The following is a 15,008-nucleotide window of genomic DNA, read 5'->3' on the forward strand; positions in this document are numbered from 1 at the left end:
ATAATTCGCTACATCTGATTGGCCTATGGTGGGCATGTGACTGATAATGTGACATTAGCATGTACTAATCAGTAACTCTTGAAGACATCTACAATTATACAGACATACAATGCAACAGTCTTACAAACACAATACTTTTTGATAGATGTGATCTTCAACAAACCAGCAGCATTTTTTTTATTTTCTTACAGCGCAAACAAAATAATTGATAGGGAAAGGCTGTAAATTGACATTGCATTCCTAAGAAATCTGTCAAAGTCTGTGGCATGTTTATTTGTTCTGTTTCCAACCAATACATAGCCAACTCCTATTAAGTTCCATTTATCTATCCTATTAAAAATATTGTGTCTGTTTTTGTAATATTATCTGATTGATTGATTGTGACTTTCTAACATTACTGATCAGTCCATACCATGCTTACTGCTGGGCACTATGTACTAATCAGATGCCAACCCCATAACACCACAGGAAATAGGATTGTTGCGGGGGTCAATCTGCTAATTCCCCAGTTCCCATCTCTCTCAATCTCTCAATTTGGGAATTTTACCCTATCTGCCCAGCTTCTGTCCCTTCCCAAGCATCACCCTCCCCCACCCCACCCGCCCAAGTGGTCCAGTACAGGGTCTGCTCCCTACTGCCCATGAGTGCCTGACCTGAGTACTCCAGCCCACTCTTTCTTCCCGTGCCCCATTCACTGACATTGCAGCCAACAGCCTCTTCCCCTCCCACATTTCACTTCCAGATGCTGGGACCACAAGAGATTCCCTATTTTATTTAGAACATTGTAAAGACCAAAGCTTTAATTAGGAGTAATTATCTGATTTCTAATTAGATCATGAGTTGAAATAGCAAGTATTCAATTTAGTTAACTGTTAATGAAAGGATGATTTTATTCTATCAAGGTATTTATTTGATGGTTATATCTATGTAATCATTATGAATGCTTTAATATTGTTTTGCAACTTGCTGGCCTGAAATATGCAAGGTTATATAGTGGCCCAGAAATTCAGGTCAGGGGCTTCCCACGGGTGCAAGCCACCGACCTGCACTTACCTAGCACGCCGGCCGTTGAGCTGTGGGCTCAATTTCTGGGCCAGTATGTGGTAAACAGTGTGTCTCTGTCTATTCTTGGCACAGAAATTCGGGTCCCAATGCATGAGTATGCACGGGATACTCACGCGTAGGCCCAACGAAAGTGCCGGTTTCCTGCATGCACTGCGCATGCGTGGGAAACCGGCACTTCCGTTCCCCTGAAAGAAGGGGTTCAGAGGTGGAACACGTGCGCCGGAGAGGCAGCGCGTGCGCATTGAACTTACGTTGTTTTTCCAGCTTTTTCCGGGAGGGTAAGTCTCCAGGAGTTACACATAAAAAGCAGGCGCAAGGCCCGCTTTTAACAAGGTAAGTGGTGAATTAATTAAAATTAAAACATTTTTTCCACAGGTTTATTATTTTTAAATACTTTAAAGAAAGGTAAGTTTATTTTTAGCCCCGTTAGAAAATGTAATTCATTTTTTCAAAAATTTAAATTGTTTAAAATAGTTATTTTATGTAATTTATAGTTATTTTTTAAATGTGATTTAAAAAAAAAAAATTATTTGAAGTTTTAGTGATGTTTTGGGGCTTATAGTATTTATAGGTTTGACAGGTCCTGTCAAACTTATGAATGAAGCATTCCCTGCTACCATTGGCTCTCCATGACCCACGTGATCCCAGGGGATGCATCAAACGAACTGCGCCCCTGGGATACGCAAGCACTGCGTGCTGGCAGTTGGAGGAGGCCCAGGATCGGAATCCCAACGGCCAGCGCGCTAGGTAAGTGCAGGTTGGAGGCTTGTACCCGCGGGAAGCCCCCGACCCGAATTTCTGGGCCAAGTTTGGTATGTCTGTAGAGTTCATTGGATAAGCATTGACATTCTTCAAAAGAAACATATTTCATTGACGGAGCAGTCAAACAGTGAAGTTGGGGCGGGGTGCAGTTGGTGATTTGCTAGTTTTATTAATGGCAACAATCCTGAGATCCCAGGTCAACACAGGCCCTGCCACTCTTCCTAATTAGTACTATAAACCCCATACTCTTTAGCTCAGCACTGTAAACACCTTCACATGCCTCTCCCAGACCCAGTCAGTCTCACCCAAACTGTGCACTTTGCCACTCCCAGCTGGTAAGTGACAGGAAACTGACCTTGCTCCAGCCCCACTTCCACTTGGCCTTGCACCCAACTCCAACCCCATTTTAGCTCTCACCTTCCTGCCTGCTCCACTCTTTGGCTACTTACTCTGTTCCCTACACAAATTGCATTATTTCCCACCACATGCTCCAGACTACCTGTGAATGACGCCATGGAAAATCTACTAGTATCGTTTTTTTTCTTAAATCAAATTGCTTTTAAACTAATTGGGGTAGATTTTCAACTTTCCACCCGGGTGTAAAACTGGTATTCCTCATTGGCTGCCCATTCTAGAAACTGCCCGATGAAAATGAAAACCGGGCAATTTCTATAATGAGCGGTCAATCCACAACGCCAGTATTACGCCTCGGCAGCAAGTTGAAAATCTACCCCGTAAAGTGTTTCTCACCTGAGCAGCATCATAAACAAAATGTAATCACAACAGCCTCAACTTGTCTATTTTAGAATTTGAATTAAGTCTTTTTTCAATCTTAAAATAAAAAGCTGGTACCAGTAAAAGTGACCGTGAACCCGTCGGATTGCCATAAAAAACCAACTCGTTCACTAATGTCCTTTAGAGCAGGAAACCTGCTGTCCATACCCGGTCTGGTCTATATGTGACTCCAGTCCCACACTAATGTGGCTGTCCTCTGAAATAGCCTAACAAGCCACTCGGTTGCATCAAACCATTGCAATGCAGCGGTTGAAGAAGGCGGCTCACCACCACCACCTCAACTAGGGATGGGCAATAAATGCTGACCTTGCCAGTGACACACACATCTTGGGAATTAAATTTTCTTTTAAAATACCGCATTCTCCTATAACATTTCAGAAACTACCTGCATTCTGTTTAAATTATTTTTCAAACCTTTTCTAGCAATCCAGAGAAAAATAAAGGTACCCACCGCTTTGTTGTAAGCATGTTGTGTTTTTTGTATTTCCCATTGCAATGAATGTATTTTCTGTAGCAGTGAATTCTGGGAGCCAATCTCATCAGCCAAGTGAGCTATGTTTCGAGCCAGTAGGCGTACATGAGCTTCCAGATGAGCAAACCTCCTCTGCACTGTACTGTAAACCAGTAAACACATGAGTAAATGTACACAAATCACTGTTGAAACCTGTAGTAAGCCATGCTGACAATTTTCTATGAAAATTTAAATTCCCTGCTCTTGTACTCAGATGAATGTGTTACTTCTTAATTTGTTTCAATAAAAAAAGAGCTATTGCATTATTAATTTAAGGAACAGGCAACAAGACTTTTCCTAAGCGAAAAAGATTCAGCAGGTAAATGCATAGAGTGTAAGGGTATGACCGAATACTGACATGATAAATAAACACATCAGTGTAGGGAGTGATGACGTGAATGCCTCAAAGTTCCAAATAAGAATATATTAAGAATGAAATGGGAGACCTTTTAATCTTTGCTGGAGAGGAAGGTTTTGATATACGCATCACAGAGATCTTGTTCAACAACAACAGTTTGAGTAAACATTCATGGATATAAAGATAGAAAAGATAAACTTAGAAGGGGTGTAGCTTTTTCTGTATAATGATGATGGATTGTTCTAGTCCATATGTGGATAAGGTGGAAACCCGGTGGACAGGGATGAGAGGCAGGAAATGAACTAAGGGTATCTGCTATTGGATGCCAGGTAAGGAGGGATTGGACCAAAAACTTTGTAGGCAGATAAAGGAAGTGTATACAGAAGCATGCAGTCATTATGGGTGACTTCAATTTATCAGGGATATATTGGGAAATCTATGAAAGGGTGCAATAGATAACAAACCATGATCTTGGACACAATATTGGACTGGAACCATTAGTCAAGGAACCATGCAAGCAAGGGCTGATAATAATAATAATAATAAACTTTATTGTCATTGTTAGTGCACAAGTGCAGTACAACGAAATGTAGGCTTGCGGCTCCCGAGAGTGTACATTTAGATTAAGACATTTAAACATTCAACATTAAAACCACAAGATAGTACAGTAGATCTGAGTCAGAGTTTAAGGTTAGGCCTTTGAGGGGAAAGAGGATCAGGCTGATTTCATCAGTCAGTTCTAGATGATTAAGAATTGGTGCAAATCTTGCTGGAATGTAACGTGCTAATAGCACACAGTTTTCTGGAATCAGCCTATTTGTATAATTATTCAGAGCTCTATTTGCAGATTTGGACAGGTTCAGGGGGTACACAGGATGGTGAAGGACCCAGACCCTGTGAAGACAGCTCCCACTCCTCATTGACAAGTAAGTGTGACAATGCCTGCACATATGGTTGCAGGTATCTGGTACAGCCAATCACGCTATGAAAGAAAGAAGAAATAAATATATAGCGCCTTTTACAGCCTCGGGACGCTGCAAAGTGCTTTATAGCCAATGAAGTACTTTTTTTGAAAGTTACTGTTTTAATGTGGGGAAATGCACCAGCCAAATTGCGCACAGCAATGTGATAATGACCAGATAATGGCCTAGAAATTCAGTTGCTTGCGCCAGCCGTTAGCGCCTTAAGAGAAGTGAATTTTGGGCGCTATGCGTGTAGCGTCCGGGCGCAGCACGATCTGCGCCTCGCCCCAAATTAAGTAGACATTTAGCGCCGGCGCAAAGTTTAGCGCGCGCTCACCTGCGCGTGCAGAAAATGACGTCATATCCTCGTGCAATGCCCTTTGCGCGCCCCGATCCAGAACTTCAGTGGGACCGCCCCATTGTGCGGCTGGCGGCCCGCACGCTTGTTTAGTGGAACGCAACAGAGCCGACGCGGGCCCCGGGGAGCGTAAATTAAAGGGCACTTACCCTGCACTATAAAGGGCAGGCATTTTGCAGCAAACACTCTTGTGCAACGGATTTCTGGAGAGAGACCAAGGAAGACAGCTTTCTGGTTTGGGCCAACACTAGCTCAGGTATTTTTGGCTTCAGGCCAGAGCGTTGCAAATGGCCTCTTGGATATTTGACTGTTTGGCAGCATATTATGGGGGCTGCATGGGGTGCCAACGCTGAGTTTCAGCGTCATGTCCGTAGGGCTCGCAGACGCGGTGTGAGAGGGGCAGCCCTGGCTAGACGCAGAGGGGGCAACAGGCGTCGGCAACATAGGCCTTACCCAGTCAGGGCATACCGTCAACAGCGCTCCTACCTCAACATGAGTGGCGCGCGATGCGTAAAAAGGCTGAGATTCCGAAAGGAGGTGGTTGGAGAGATCTGCCATCTGCTTCGCAGAGATCTGCGTCCAAAGCTCAGGAGCAGGACGTCTCTGTCGGTGGAGGCGAAGGTGACGGTGGCCTTGAACTTCTATGCCACCGGCTCCTTCCAATCCGCTGCTGGGGACATTGCTAACATATCCCAGTTCGCCGTGCATTGCTGCATCCACCAGGTGACCAATGCCCTTTTCAGAAGGAGACGCCAATTCATCTCCTTCCCCATGGCCCTGGAGAGGCAGCATCAGCGTGCACTGGGATTTGCAAGATTCGCGGCCTTCCCCTTGGTGCAGGGCGCCATTGACTGTACGCATGTGGCTTTGCGGGCACCTGTGGAGCATGCCGAGGATTACCGCAACCGGAAGGGCTACCATTCCCTCAATGTGCAGCTGGTGTGTGACCACAAGCAGCGCATCCTAGCTGTCAATGCCCGCTTTCCAGGCAGCAGCCACGATGCCTTTATCCTGCGGCAGACAACTGTGCGTGACATGTTCGAGGCACAGCCTCCCCCAAGAGGATGGCTTCTCGGGGACAAAGGCTATCCTTTGTGTACCTGGCTCATGACCCCGCTCCGCGCGCCCAGGACCCCTGCTGAAGAGGCATACAACGAGAGTCATCAAGCGAGCAGGAACATAATCGAGCAAACAATTGGCGTCCTCAAGCAGCGGTTCCGCTGCCTGGATCGTTCCGGCGGATCTCTGCAGTATTCCCCGGACCGAGTGTCCCAATTCGTCGCTGTTTGCTGCATGCTGCACAACCTGGCTCTCCGCAGGACTCAGGCACTGCCACCTCACGCTGGACCACCACCTCAGGAGGAGGAGCAGGAGGAGCATGAGGAGGAGGAGCAGGAGGAGGAGGAGTACCATCCCAGGAGGGAGCGAGAAGGTCCAAGGGCCGTCCGTCGGCGGCTTATTGAATGTCATTTCTAAGCCCCCTGTCAGGGAATGCCTTGTGGCCATGAAGGAACATGAACGCAGCCGCTCCGCAAGCCCTCAGCCGGCGAAGGCAACAAACACTTACAGCAACAAACATGGACACTCTCTGAATAAAGAGAAATCTTTATTTTAGACCAATGAAACCCCTTCCCACATGAAACCCAGAAACATTCAACGGCCCCAAAAAACAGTACATCAAATGACTCACTCCCACAACCTGGGGAGGAATAACTGAACATTTGTTCAAAAATGGCCTTCATCCTCGGCCTTAACCCAAAAAACATCCCCAGAAACAAAACCATCCCCAAAAGAAACATAGGCATCGCCATATAAAATAACACTTGGCCACACCGTCTACTTATTGGGCCGCGAGGGCGAGACCTTGTCGAGCCTTTTGGGGCCCCTGCCCAGCCTGCTGCTCCTCCGCAAGCTCTGCCCAGTGGCTGCTGCGAGGCTGGGGAAAGGCTCCTGAGGGTTAGATGTCCTTCCGGCAGATGCCCTTGGGGGGCGGCCTAGACGGGGTTTGCCCCTCGAGGGGCCGGCTGGTGATTGGCGCAGCTGTGCCTGGCCAACATCATTCGCAGCCGCTTGCCGTTGAGGCGCCACTGGGGGAGTGGCGGTGACGGCTGGAGGAATGTGTGCAATCTGGCGAATGGTCGGCCCTGGCTGGTGATGTGGCACTCTGGCACTCGCACGGGCCTGCACTGCAGCATGTGCACCAATCTGCTGAAGGGCAGCCCGCTGTGCTGCTGCAGCGCGGCGGGTGTCCAGGCGATGCCTGGCTGACGCAGCGCGTGTGGCAGCAGTCAGTGCCCCTGTTGCCCTGGTCTGCGACCGCAACAGAGCAGCCACTGTCTGGACGGCATCACTGATCAGCCGGCCACTCGCGGCATGTGAGGCCTCGAACTCACGCACACTACTAGCCAGGGACTCGATGGCCTCAGGCATCCGTGCCACTACTCCCATCAGCTCGGTGTGCCGGCGATCCGAATCCTGGGCCATTTGATCGAGGTGGCGCGCCTCCTCTGAGTTGAACGTGGCCGGACTGGAGTCCGGACTCTCCTGCTGGGGAGCAGGGGGCAGAGCTGGCCGACCCTTGCCACGTTGCCGGCGGCGACTGGGCCCAGAAACTGCACTCCCCTCCGATCCTTCCCCCCTCTGGGGGGAAGGCCGCGGACCAACCGCAGCCCTCCTGGGTTGCTGGACGCCACTGGTCCCAGCAGCTACACTCCCCTCCGACACTTCCTCCAGGCTCTCCTCCAGGGAAGACGTGTCCACTACTTCGGCATCTGCAGCCGCACACTACTGCCCTGATGGTCCGCCTTCCTGTTCCTCCTCCTCCTCCTCCTCCTCCTCGGAGGGGCTGTCACTGGCAGCTTCAGGGAGCTCCTCGTCACCAGCTGAAAGCAGGAAGGCACAAGAGTAGCTTTAGAGTGAGGAGAGGGCGTCAGCGAGGGAGGCATGACTGGTGGCATTCAGCGCATTGGTCGGACAATGGCAAAGGAGGTAGATCGGATGCGCAAGTGCGACGAGAGAGGTCCAAAAGGTGATGTCCATACCATTGTGGCCCAGAAGAGGGTCGGCATCCCCACAGGCGACAGGCCCAATCACCCGGGGTCCCATGAGGCGACTCACGCGCTCCTCCAGGGGAGTGAGCTCCTGGATCTGGGGGCAGCCTCCCCCGGTCTGCTCCTGGTGCCTTCGGTTGTTGGCAAGTTTTGCCTGCAAGAGAAAGGACGGCCTGTAAGTACGGTGTGTAGCCGATGTGGTGTGCACTGCCTCCCATGGTGGAATAGCTTGGCCAGTGTGTAGCCCTGATGTGGTGTGCGCTGCCTCCTATGGTGGAATAGCTTGGCCAGTGTGTAGCCCTGATGTGGTGTGCGCTGCCTCCCATGGTGGAATAGCTTGGCCAGTGTGTAGCCCTGATGTGGTCTGCGCTGCCTCCCATGATGGAATAGCTTGGCCAGTGTGTAGCCCTGATGTGGTGTGCACTGCCTCCCATGGTGTAAAGTGCAGAATGTGCAATTGATGTTCATGACTGTCCCATAGCTGCTGGCTGAGGGCTGGCCATTAGGGCTTTCAGGTCCCTTTGCCCATCATGTCAGGTGTACATGCAAGGATGAGGAGGAGACTGGAAAGGGTACTCACCCTGACAATCCTGGTCAGGTCATTAAACTTCTTCCGGCATTGGACATTGTCCCTGGGGGCATCGCCGGTGGCCGACACCCAGCGGGCGACCTCCCTCCAGGCTTTCCTATAGACGCTGGTGGGAGGCTTCCTGCCAGTGTCTGGGAACAAGATGTGCTGTCTCTTCTCCAAGGCCCTCACCATCACCTTCAAGTCATGGGCTGAGAAGCGCAGGGCACGCTCACGGGCCTTCTGTACCGTTGCCATGGCTCCTTCTGATCACCAGCAGTGTTCAGGCCTAGCTGGAAGGCTGCAGTGTGCAAGCCGTTGCAGCAGAGCAAGTCGACCCTTCCCCCTTTAAGAGCTGGCCGGCGCCACGGTGTCTGCTGTCAATCAAGAAATGACTGCACCTGCGCTGCGCCCGGCCTCGGCGCTATCCCTCAGCACCGCCGGCTTAGTGCCTAAAGATAGGCGTGCATCGCCAGTTTTAGCGCTCAAGCAACCTCTTAGGGCAAAGCTACTGAATATCGGCGAAGTGCCATCGACTTTGCGCCGGGCGCAAACTTTAGCGCCCGCCCGACTTTACCGCCCCAAAAGTGGCTATACTGAATTTCTAGGCCAATCTGTTTTAGATGTTTGTTGAGGCATAAATATGGCCAGGACACCAAGGAGAGCTCCCCTGTTCTTCATCAAAATAGTGTGGTGGTATCTTTTACATCAACCTGTGAGGGCAGACGTTTAATGTCTCATTCAAAAGACGGCACCTTTGACAATGCAGCACTGCCTCAGTACTGCACTGAAGTGTCAACCTAGATTTTGTCTTTAAGTCTCTGGAGTGGGATTTGAACATACAGCCTTCTGATTCAGAGGTGACAATGCTACCAATGAGTCATGACTGACACTCTAATGACACTAAATCTATGCTAAATGTTGAACACCCTGGCATGCTTCCTTTCATGCCGTCCTGCTGAAACCATTATTGGAGTGCTTTCAAAGAACTATCCAGCATTACAGATTAGTCCAACGTTTACCTATCTGTGCCATCGGATATTTAATCACCACCTACTTTGGGAATCGGTTTCTTTGTGTATACTCATACTCTGTGAAATTGAACTGTGTGCACCTGTGGTGACATGGGTTGTGAGGGGGACACCTGAACTGCCTGACATTCCTTTGTTGGTCCTTCACTTTGTCCAAAAAGATCAGAAAGAGGAATTTCTATTGGGAATGCTGATGCTTTTGTTGTTTATAATGTATAGAAAAATGATTTGGAAATTGAACAAAAATAAAGCTCTTTACGGTTGCAGAAGAGGAGTTTAAACAACAGGAAAAAGGCAAACGGAAACCAAATACAAAAAGATCTAGACAATTTGGGAGGAGTGGCTAATGGCATTTAATGCAGACAAATGCAAGCTTATGAGACTAGGCTACAGGAGAGGGATCTGGGAGTAGTGGTGAATAGTTCACTGAAACCAACAATGAATGTGATTATTCAAGATCCTTAAGGAATAGGTAACTGAACCCCAATAATGTTTGATATTTCCACAAACTCTAGGACCAGAGGACATAGGATCAAGCCTTGAAAAGGAAAGGTGCATATAAGTTTAGATTTCAGTACTGTCTGCACATTTACTTAATAAACTGTCCAGAGAGGCAGATAGTGTGGAAAATTTATGTACAAATTGAGGGGTATTAATTTTTAAGACCAGGTAAATGGGCTGCAGAATCTTTTCTGATCCTGCACTTTCCTATGTTCCTATGCTGGGAGGAAGATTTTTGTTCTGTTCCTTAAGAACTGGTTTATGGAGTTTGCTCCATCCAGTCCACAGAGGAAATCTTCACTCTTGATTATTAAAGGGGCACATCAACTACATGTGACAAACCTTTATAGTGGTGTTTGTACACATTTGATATGAATCTGCAATTCAGTAGCATAATTCATAATACTGAGCATGCCAATGAATAATTTTTTTTAGGTATGCAAAAATTGCAAATGCCACTAGGACGATAAATGGAACTGATGACAAAAGCAGAGGAAGGTTTTGGAGAGACTGCACTGTGCAATTAAGAGTGTATTCCCTTCCATCAAATTCACCATGAAGTAGGAGACAGAGAATCATATTCCCTGCTTCGATGCCTTGACAAGTTAACAAATTGATGGAATCCTGTACACTTCAGTGGATGCCAAATCAACCAACTGGGTCCTGGGCTGTGCCACATCATCTACTGAGATATAAGCAGGTAGTTGTGCAGACTGTCATGCCATAAGGCCAAACCATCAGACTGCAGTTTGAAAGTTTTTGTCAGAGGTACACCAGTAAGTACACTATCTTACCTCCACATTATCCTATTTACTCCAAGTGTCATAGCTTAATTACAATTTGTTCTGGAAAGTTTTATATTTTTGTTTTTAGAATGTGCTTCTTTTAAAATTACTGTATTGGTTGTAGAAAAATGATTTATTATAAACACAAGCTCCTAGATTACTTCTATCTAATTGGTTATGGAATCAAATGAGCAAAAACACATAACTGTATGTGTACCATAATGCTCCCAAATGTACTACACTCCATGACAGATTTAGTTCAGGTAAAATGTTACCATCTTTAAAAATGAATATCCCTTTGAATAACAATATTGTTTTGTTCCCTTTTGGTTGAAGTTGACAAGCATTTATTGCTATTTTTATAGTTTTTTAAAGTCAAAAAACATACTGGTGCCATAAATCTATGTAGATCTTTTTGTTGCCCTATGACCTATATGAGGCTATATTTAGCAATCTGTGACAATGCATCTTACAATATTCATACACAAAGTAAAAAATAAATTGCATTCATAAATCACCATCCATGTCCCCAAATGCTTCACAGCCAATGAAGTACTTATGAGGTATAGTCACCTTTATAATGTAGGCAAACATGCTGGTCAATTGATGCACAGCAAATTCCCACAACCAATGATGAGATAAATGACCAGGTAATCTGATTTTAATGATGTTGGTTGAAGGATAAATGTTGGCCTGGACACCAGGATCGCTCCCTTGCTCTTCTTTGAAGAGTGCTATGGGATTTTTTACATCTATCTGAGCAGGCAGTTGGGCCTCAGCATAATATCTCAGCCAAAAGACGAGGCCCTGTCAGTCTTCTCAGGTGAATGTAGAAGATCCCATGGCACTAGAGAGAGAAGGGCGGGGGACTTCTCATTGCAGTTTGTGGGAACTTGTGCACAATCTGGATGCTGCATTTCCCTACAGTACACCAGTGATTTCACTTCAAAAGTAATTCATTAGCTCTGAAGAGCTTTGGGACATTTTGCAGTCATGAAAGAGCTTATTATAAATGCAAGTTCTTCCTCTGTCTCTGTAGCTCTACCTCAGTGCAGCACTCCCTCAGTACTGCCCTGAAGTGACATCCTAGATTCTGTGGGTACATCTCTGAAGTGTGGAATGGAATAGCCTAATATAATGTGCTGTGATTAATGCAGTCAAGAAATACAAAATTAAGGCAACAAAATTGAACCTGAAAAATTAACATTGTGGTTTGTCCTTGGGTGCGCATTTAGATATTTAAAGTTTTGGAGTAAAAAACTTTTCATAATCTCTGCACTTCACTGCATTGTTAGTATTTCCTATAAATGTCTTGGCATAAATTGATATTAATGGGGATGTTGTCATCACTGTCAATCATTTTCATTTGTTGTGTGGACAGGAAATAATTAACGGATGTTTATAGTATAGTCATGTCAGTCTGAAATGACAATATTTAGAAATAAGTTACTTTTTGCAGTTCATCCATTCAACTCTCTCCTTGGATAAATACCAAATATCCTTCTGCCGCTGTAATGTAAGCTGTGCAAGTAGTTTGACATTTTTCACAGTGCTTTGCCCTTTCTGCTTGTGCATTAGCTTTCGATGTGCTGGCACAGTCCTGCTGGCCCTTGAAAGAAGTGTGACAAGCTCCTGGTAATCTGCTTCCAGGGACTGCAGATGTTGTCTGATATCTTCTATTTGTGACAGTGTTGTGGTTCCATTGGACACGGAGTCATCGCTTGGTGCTTGAATCAGTGAGCTCAGATGAGGAGAATCTAATTCTTGTTCACCTTTATTGAAGCAAAAATAACACTGCAGTAAAGTGAAGCAGAATCCCTTAATGCATACGATAAGCTACATTTCTCTGTACTCGCCCCCATCCCAAAAGAACCTCTGTTTGTATTTCCATTTACAGTACTATTCTTACGATAAAAGCCACGTTGCAATTTGCCTCTGGTTATGCTGCGGCCTGTGCCATACAGTCATTTTCCTCATGCCCACTCCAAAAGTGTATTATAAGCCTGCTGGTGCAGGTCCAACCTTGACTTTAGTGATCTTAGTGACACCAAGAGGTCCGGATTCTGCGGTTGTATTGACAGTGAAACTGTCAGTGTATGCTGTCATTACCTTGAAAACTGACAGCAACTTCTGGTGTCCGCACATGCACGGTTAAATGCGGAAATCCAGAAGTCGCTGTCAGTAATTCCCTGCTCCTCCACAGAGCACACTGTTGAAGACGCCACAGACGGCAATCTTTTTGAAATCACTGAACTGACGAGAACTTCAGCTCTTGTGCTCTAATATCACCATTATAAACCCCAGAAAAAGTCGAGCATTGTTCAATGAGGGCTAACTGGGTTTTTGACGGTGTACTAAGTCATAACTACTGCTGAACAACCTCTCTGGCCCTGAAAAACTAATTTTATATTTGTGGAATGTCAAAATGTTTCCATTCTGGTAAAAATTCCTTTCTTATATAATTAAAATTATTTTTTCATTTAAAAAAAAAGTTTGTTTATGATATTTCAGCTTCTACCTTAATCCCATGTATATGTCCCAATCTTTATTTCGCTCTCTGTAAAATGTATTAAACGTGAAGGATAATCAATGCTTTTAATGTTCTGGTTTTGTGTGCGAGAATTCTTCAATGTGATTGGCGGCTTAGCCTGCTTGATGACATCACTGTTGCTGGACACTGGAGATCCCCGAGACTTGGCGTCAGAATGAAATTAACGTTGGGAGAGGTGAAATCCACGCCACAGAGATCACTAGAAGGGACTGGCCTAGTCTCGGGATGAAAGAGTTAGTTTGTGAAGTACAAATGTGTATTGAGGTGTTCTTGTGCACACAGGAATCCAGTGGGATCTGGTACTGCAGTGCAAGTTACTCTGGGGGTTCAAACATATTACTGGGGCAGGGCAAAAAGAAACTCTACTTTTTATATCCATTACTAACCAGGGAGAACTTCAAGCTGTCACTGGATGCCCAAGTAAAAATATATCAGCAGTGTCGATATTACGTACAGTTTTACTTTAAGAACATTTCAGCACCACTCTGAAAATCCCATCATCTCCTCCTTTCATTACCTTTCAAATATAACTTATCAATGTTTTCTGATAACATTCTGACAGTGTCGTAGCAGGAAGAGAATTGAAAACAAACAAGAGTGAAGTTCAAATGGCTCACGTTCACCATCTGAACCTAGAAATTGAATTACAGTCTTAAATTCACTTACACACAACATTTAAATCTATCATTTAAAATTGTTTTTCTTACCACTGCAGCTGCTTGCTATATGACGGGGAGGTTTTCTAGTGTCATTTGAAGATAAAACTAGTGCTGTGGGAAGTAGAACAACAAATTACCAATTTTAAGATATATAGAGAATCTGCACCATTATTTTTGGTTAGTTGCTGGAAAGGTTACTGCTCTGTATATATTAGGGCCTAAAAATTTGGTTGATTTGCACCTCCTGTTAGTGCCCTAAGAGGGCGCTAACAGGGCGCAATGCGACTAGCGCCTGGGCGCGCGCCGCCAATGCCTCCCGCGAAATTCAGCGGGAGGTTAGATGCGGTGGTAACCTTTGGCGCCCCGCGGTGCTGCACTGCCGGCGATGACGTCATTGCCGTGCGTAGCGCCCCGGCCGCGATCTTCGGTAGCGCCCCCTGACTTACCGCTGGACGCTATGTCCGACAGGGTCAGGGGAGCCTACCTGCAGCCAGGGCGACGCAAATTAAAGGGGAAATGCCGGGCAGCAATTTTTGTTGCTGGCCGCCTGCTAGCACCTGCCCCTGTTGCTGTCCCCAGCCTTCTGTGCAGCCCCCCACCCCCCCCCACCCCACCCCCACGGGGTGCCAGCTGCGCTCCATGAGCCCAGCACTTCTCTTGAATGCCGGGCTCTTTTGCTGGCACTCCGATCCCTGGTGGCCCAGCTGGGCCCCGGGTCGCGCTGCACTAGGCCCCTCTCCTTTAATAAGGGGAGGAAGGCCTGCAGTACCACGGCACGACATGCCACAGAGCGTGGCACTGCAGCACGTAGCACCGTGCTATTCACTGGCAGCGCCCCAAGAGGGAGGCGGGGCACTTCCAGTGGCGTCCCGCCTCCCTCTTGGAGCACTGCCAGTGAATTTCGGTCGCAGGGGCGCTAATTTTTTCGGTGAAGTTAGCGCCCCAAAGGGGGCGCAACGCAATTTTTCCCCCAAGATTCCTTTTAAAGATTGGTCTTAGTTATTATTTATATTGATAGATACGAAATTGGCTAAGTGACAGGAAACAGAGAG

At 46.7% G+C, this 15,008-nt stretch overlaps 1 protein-coding gene across 4 annotated transcripts in view; it reads right to left on the reverse strand.

Moving 5' to 3' along the window:
• Positions 1–15,008, reverse strand: part of LOC147109470 (uncharacterized) — a 196,005-nt gene that overhangs the window by 26,352 nt on the left and 154,645 nt on the right. For 3 of the 4 annotated variants that reach the window (XM_086003435.1, XM_086003434.1, XM_086003437.1), the window contains 3 exons: positions 14,005–14,067; positions 12,239–12,518; positions 3,074–3,236 (listed from right to left, as the gene is read on the reverse strand). In XM_086003435.1, coding sequence (XP_085859561.1) covers positions 3,074–3,236; positions 12,239–12,518; positions 14,005–14,067 — 506 coding nt within the window. The remainder of the gene's footprint in view (positions 1–3,073; positions 3,237–12,238; positions 12,519–14,004; positions 14,068–15,008) is intronic. The other variant, XM_086003436.1, reaches the window with a different exon arrangement.

Source organism: Somniosus microcephalus, chromosome 12, assembly GCF_052327205.1.
Source record: "Somniosus microcephalus isolate GS21.2 chromosome 12, FLI_Smic_1.0, whole genome shotgun sequence".
Lineage (NCBI taxonomy): Eukaryota > Metazoa > Chordata > Chondrichthyes > Squaliformes > Somniosidae > Somniosus > Somniosus microcephalus.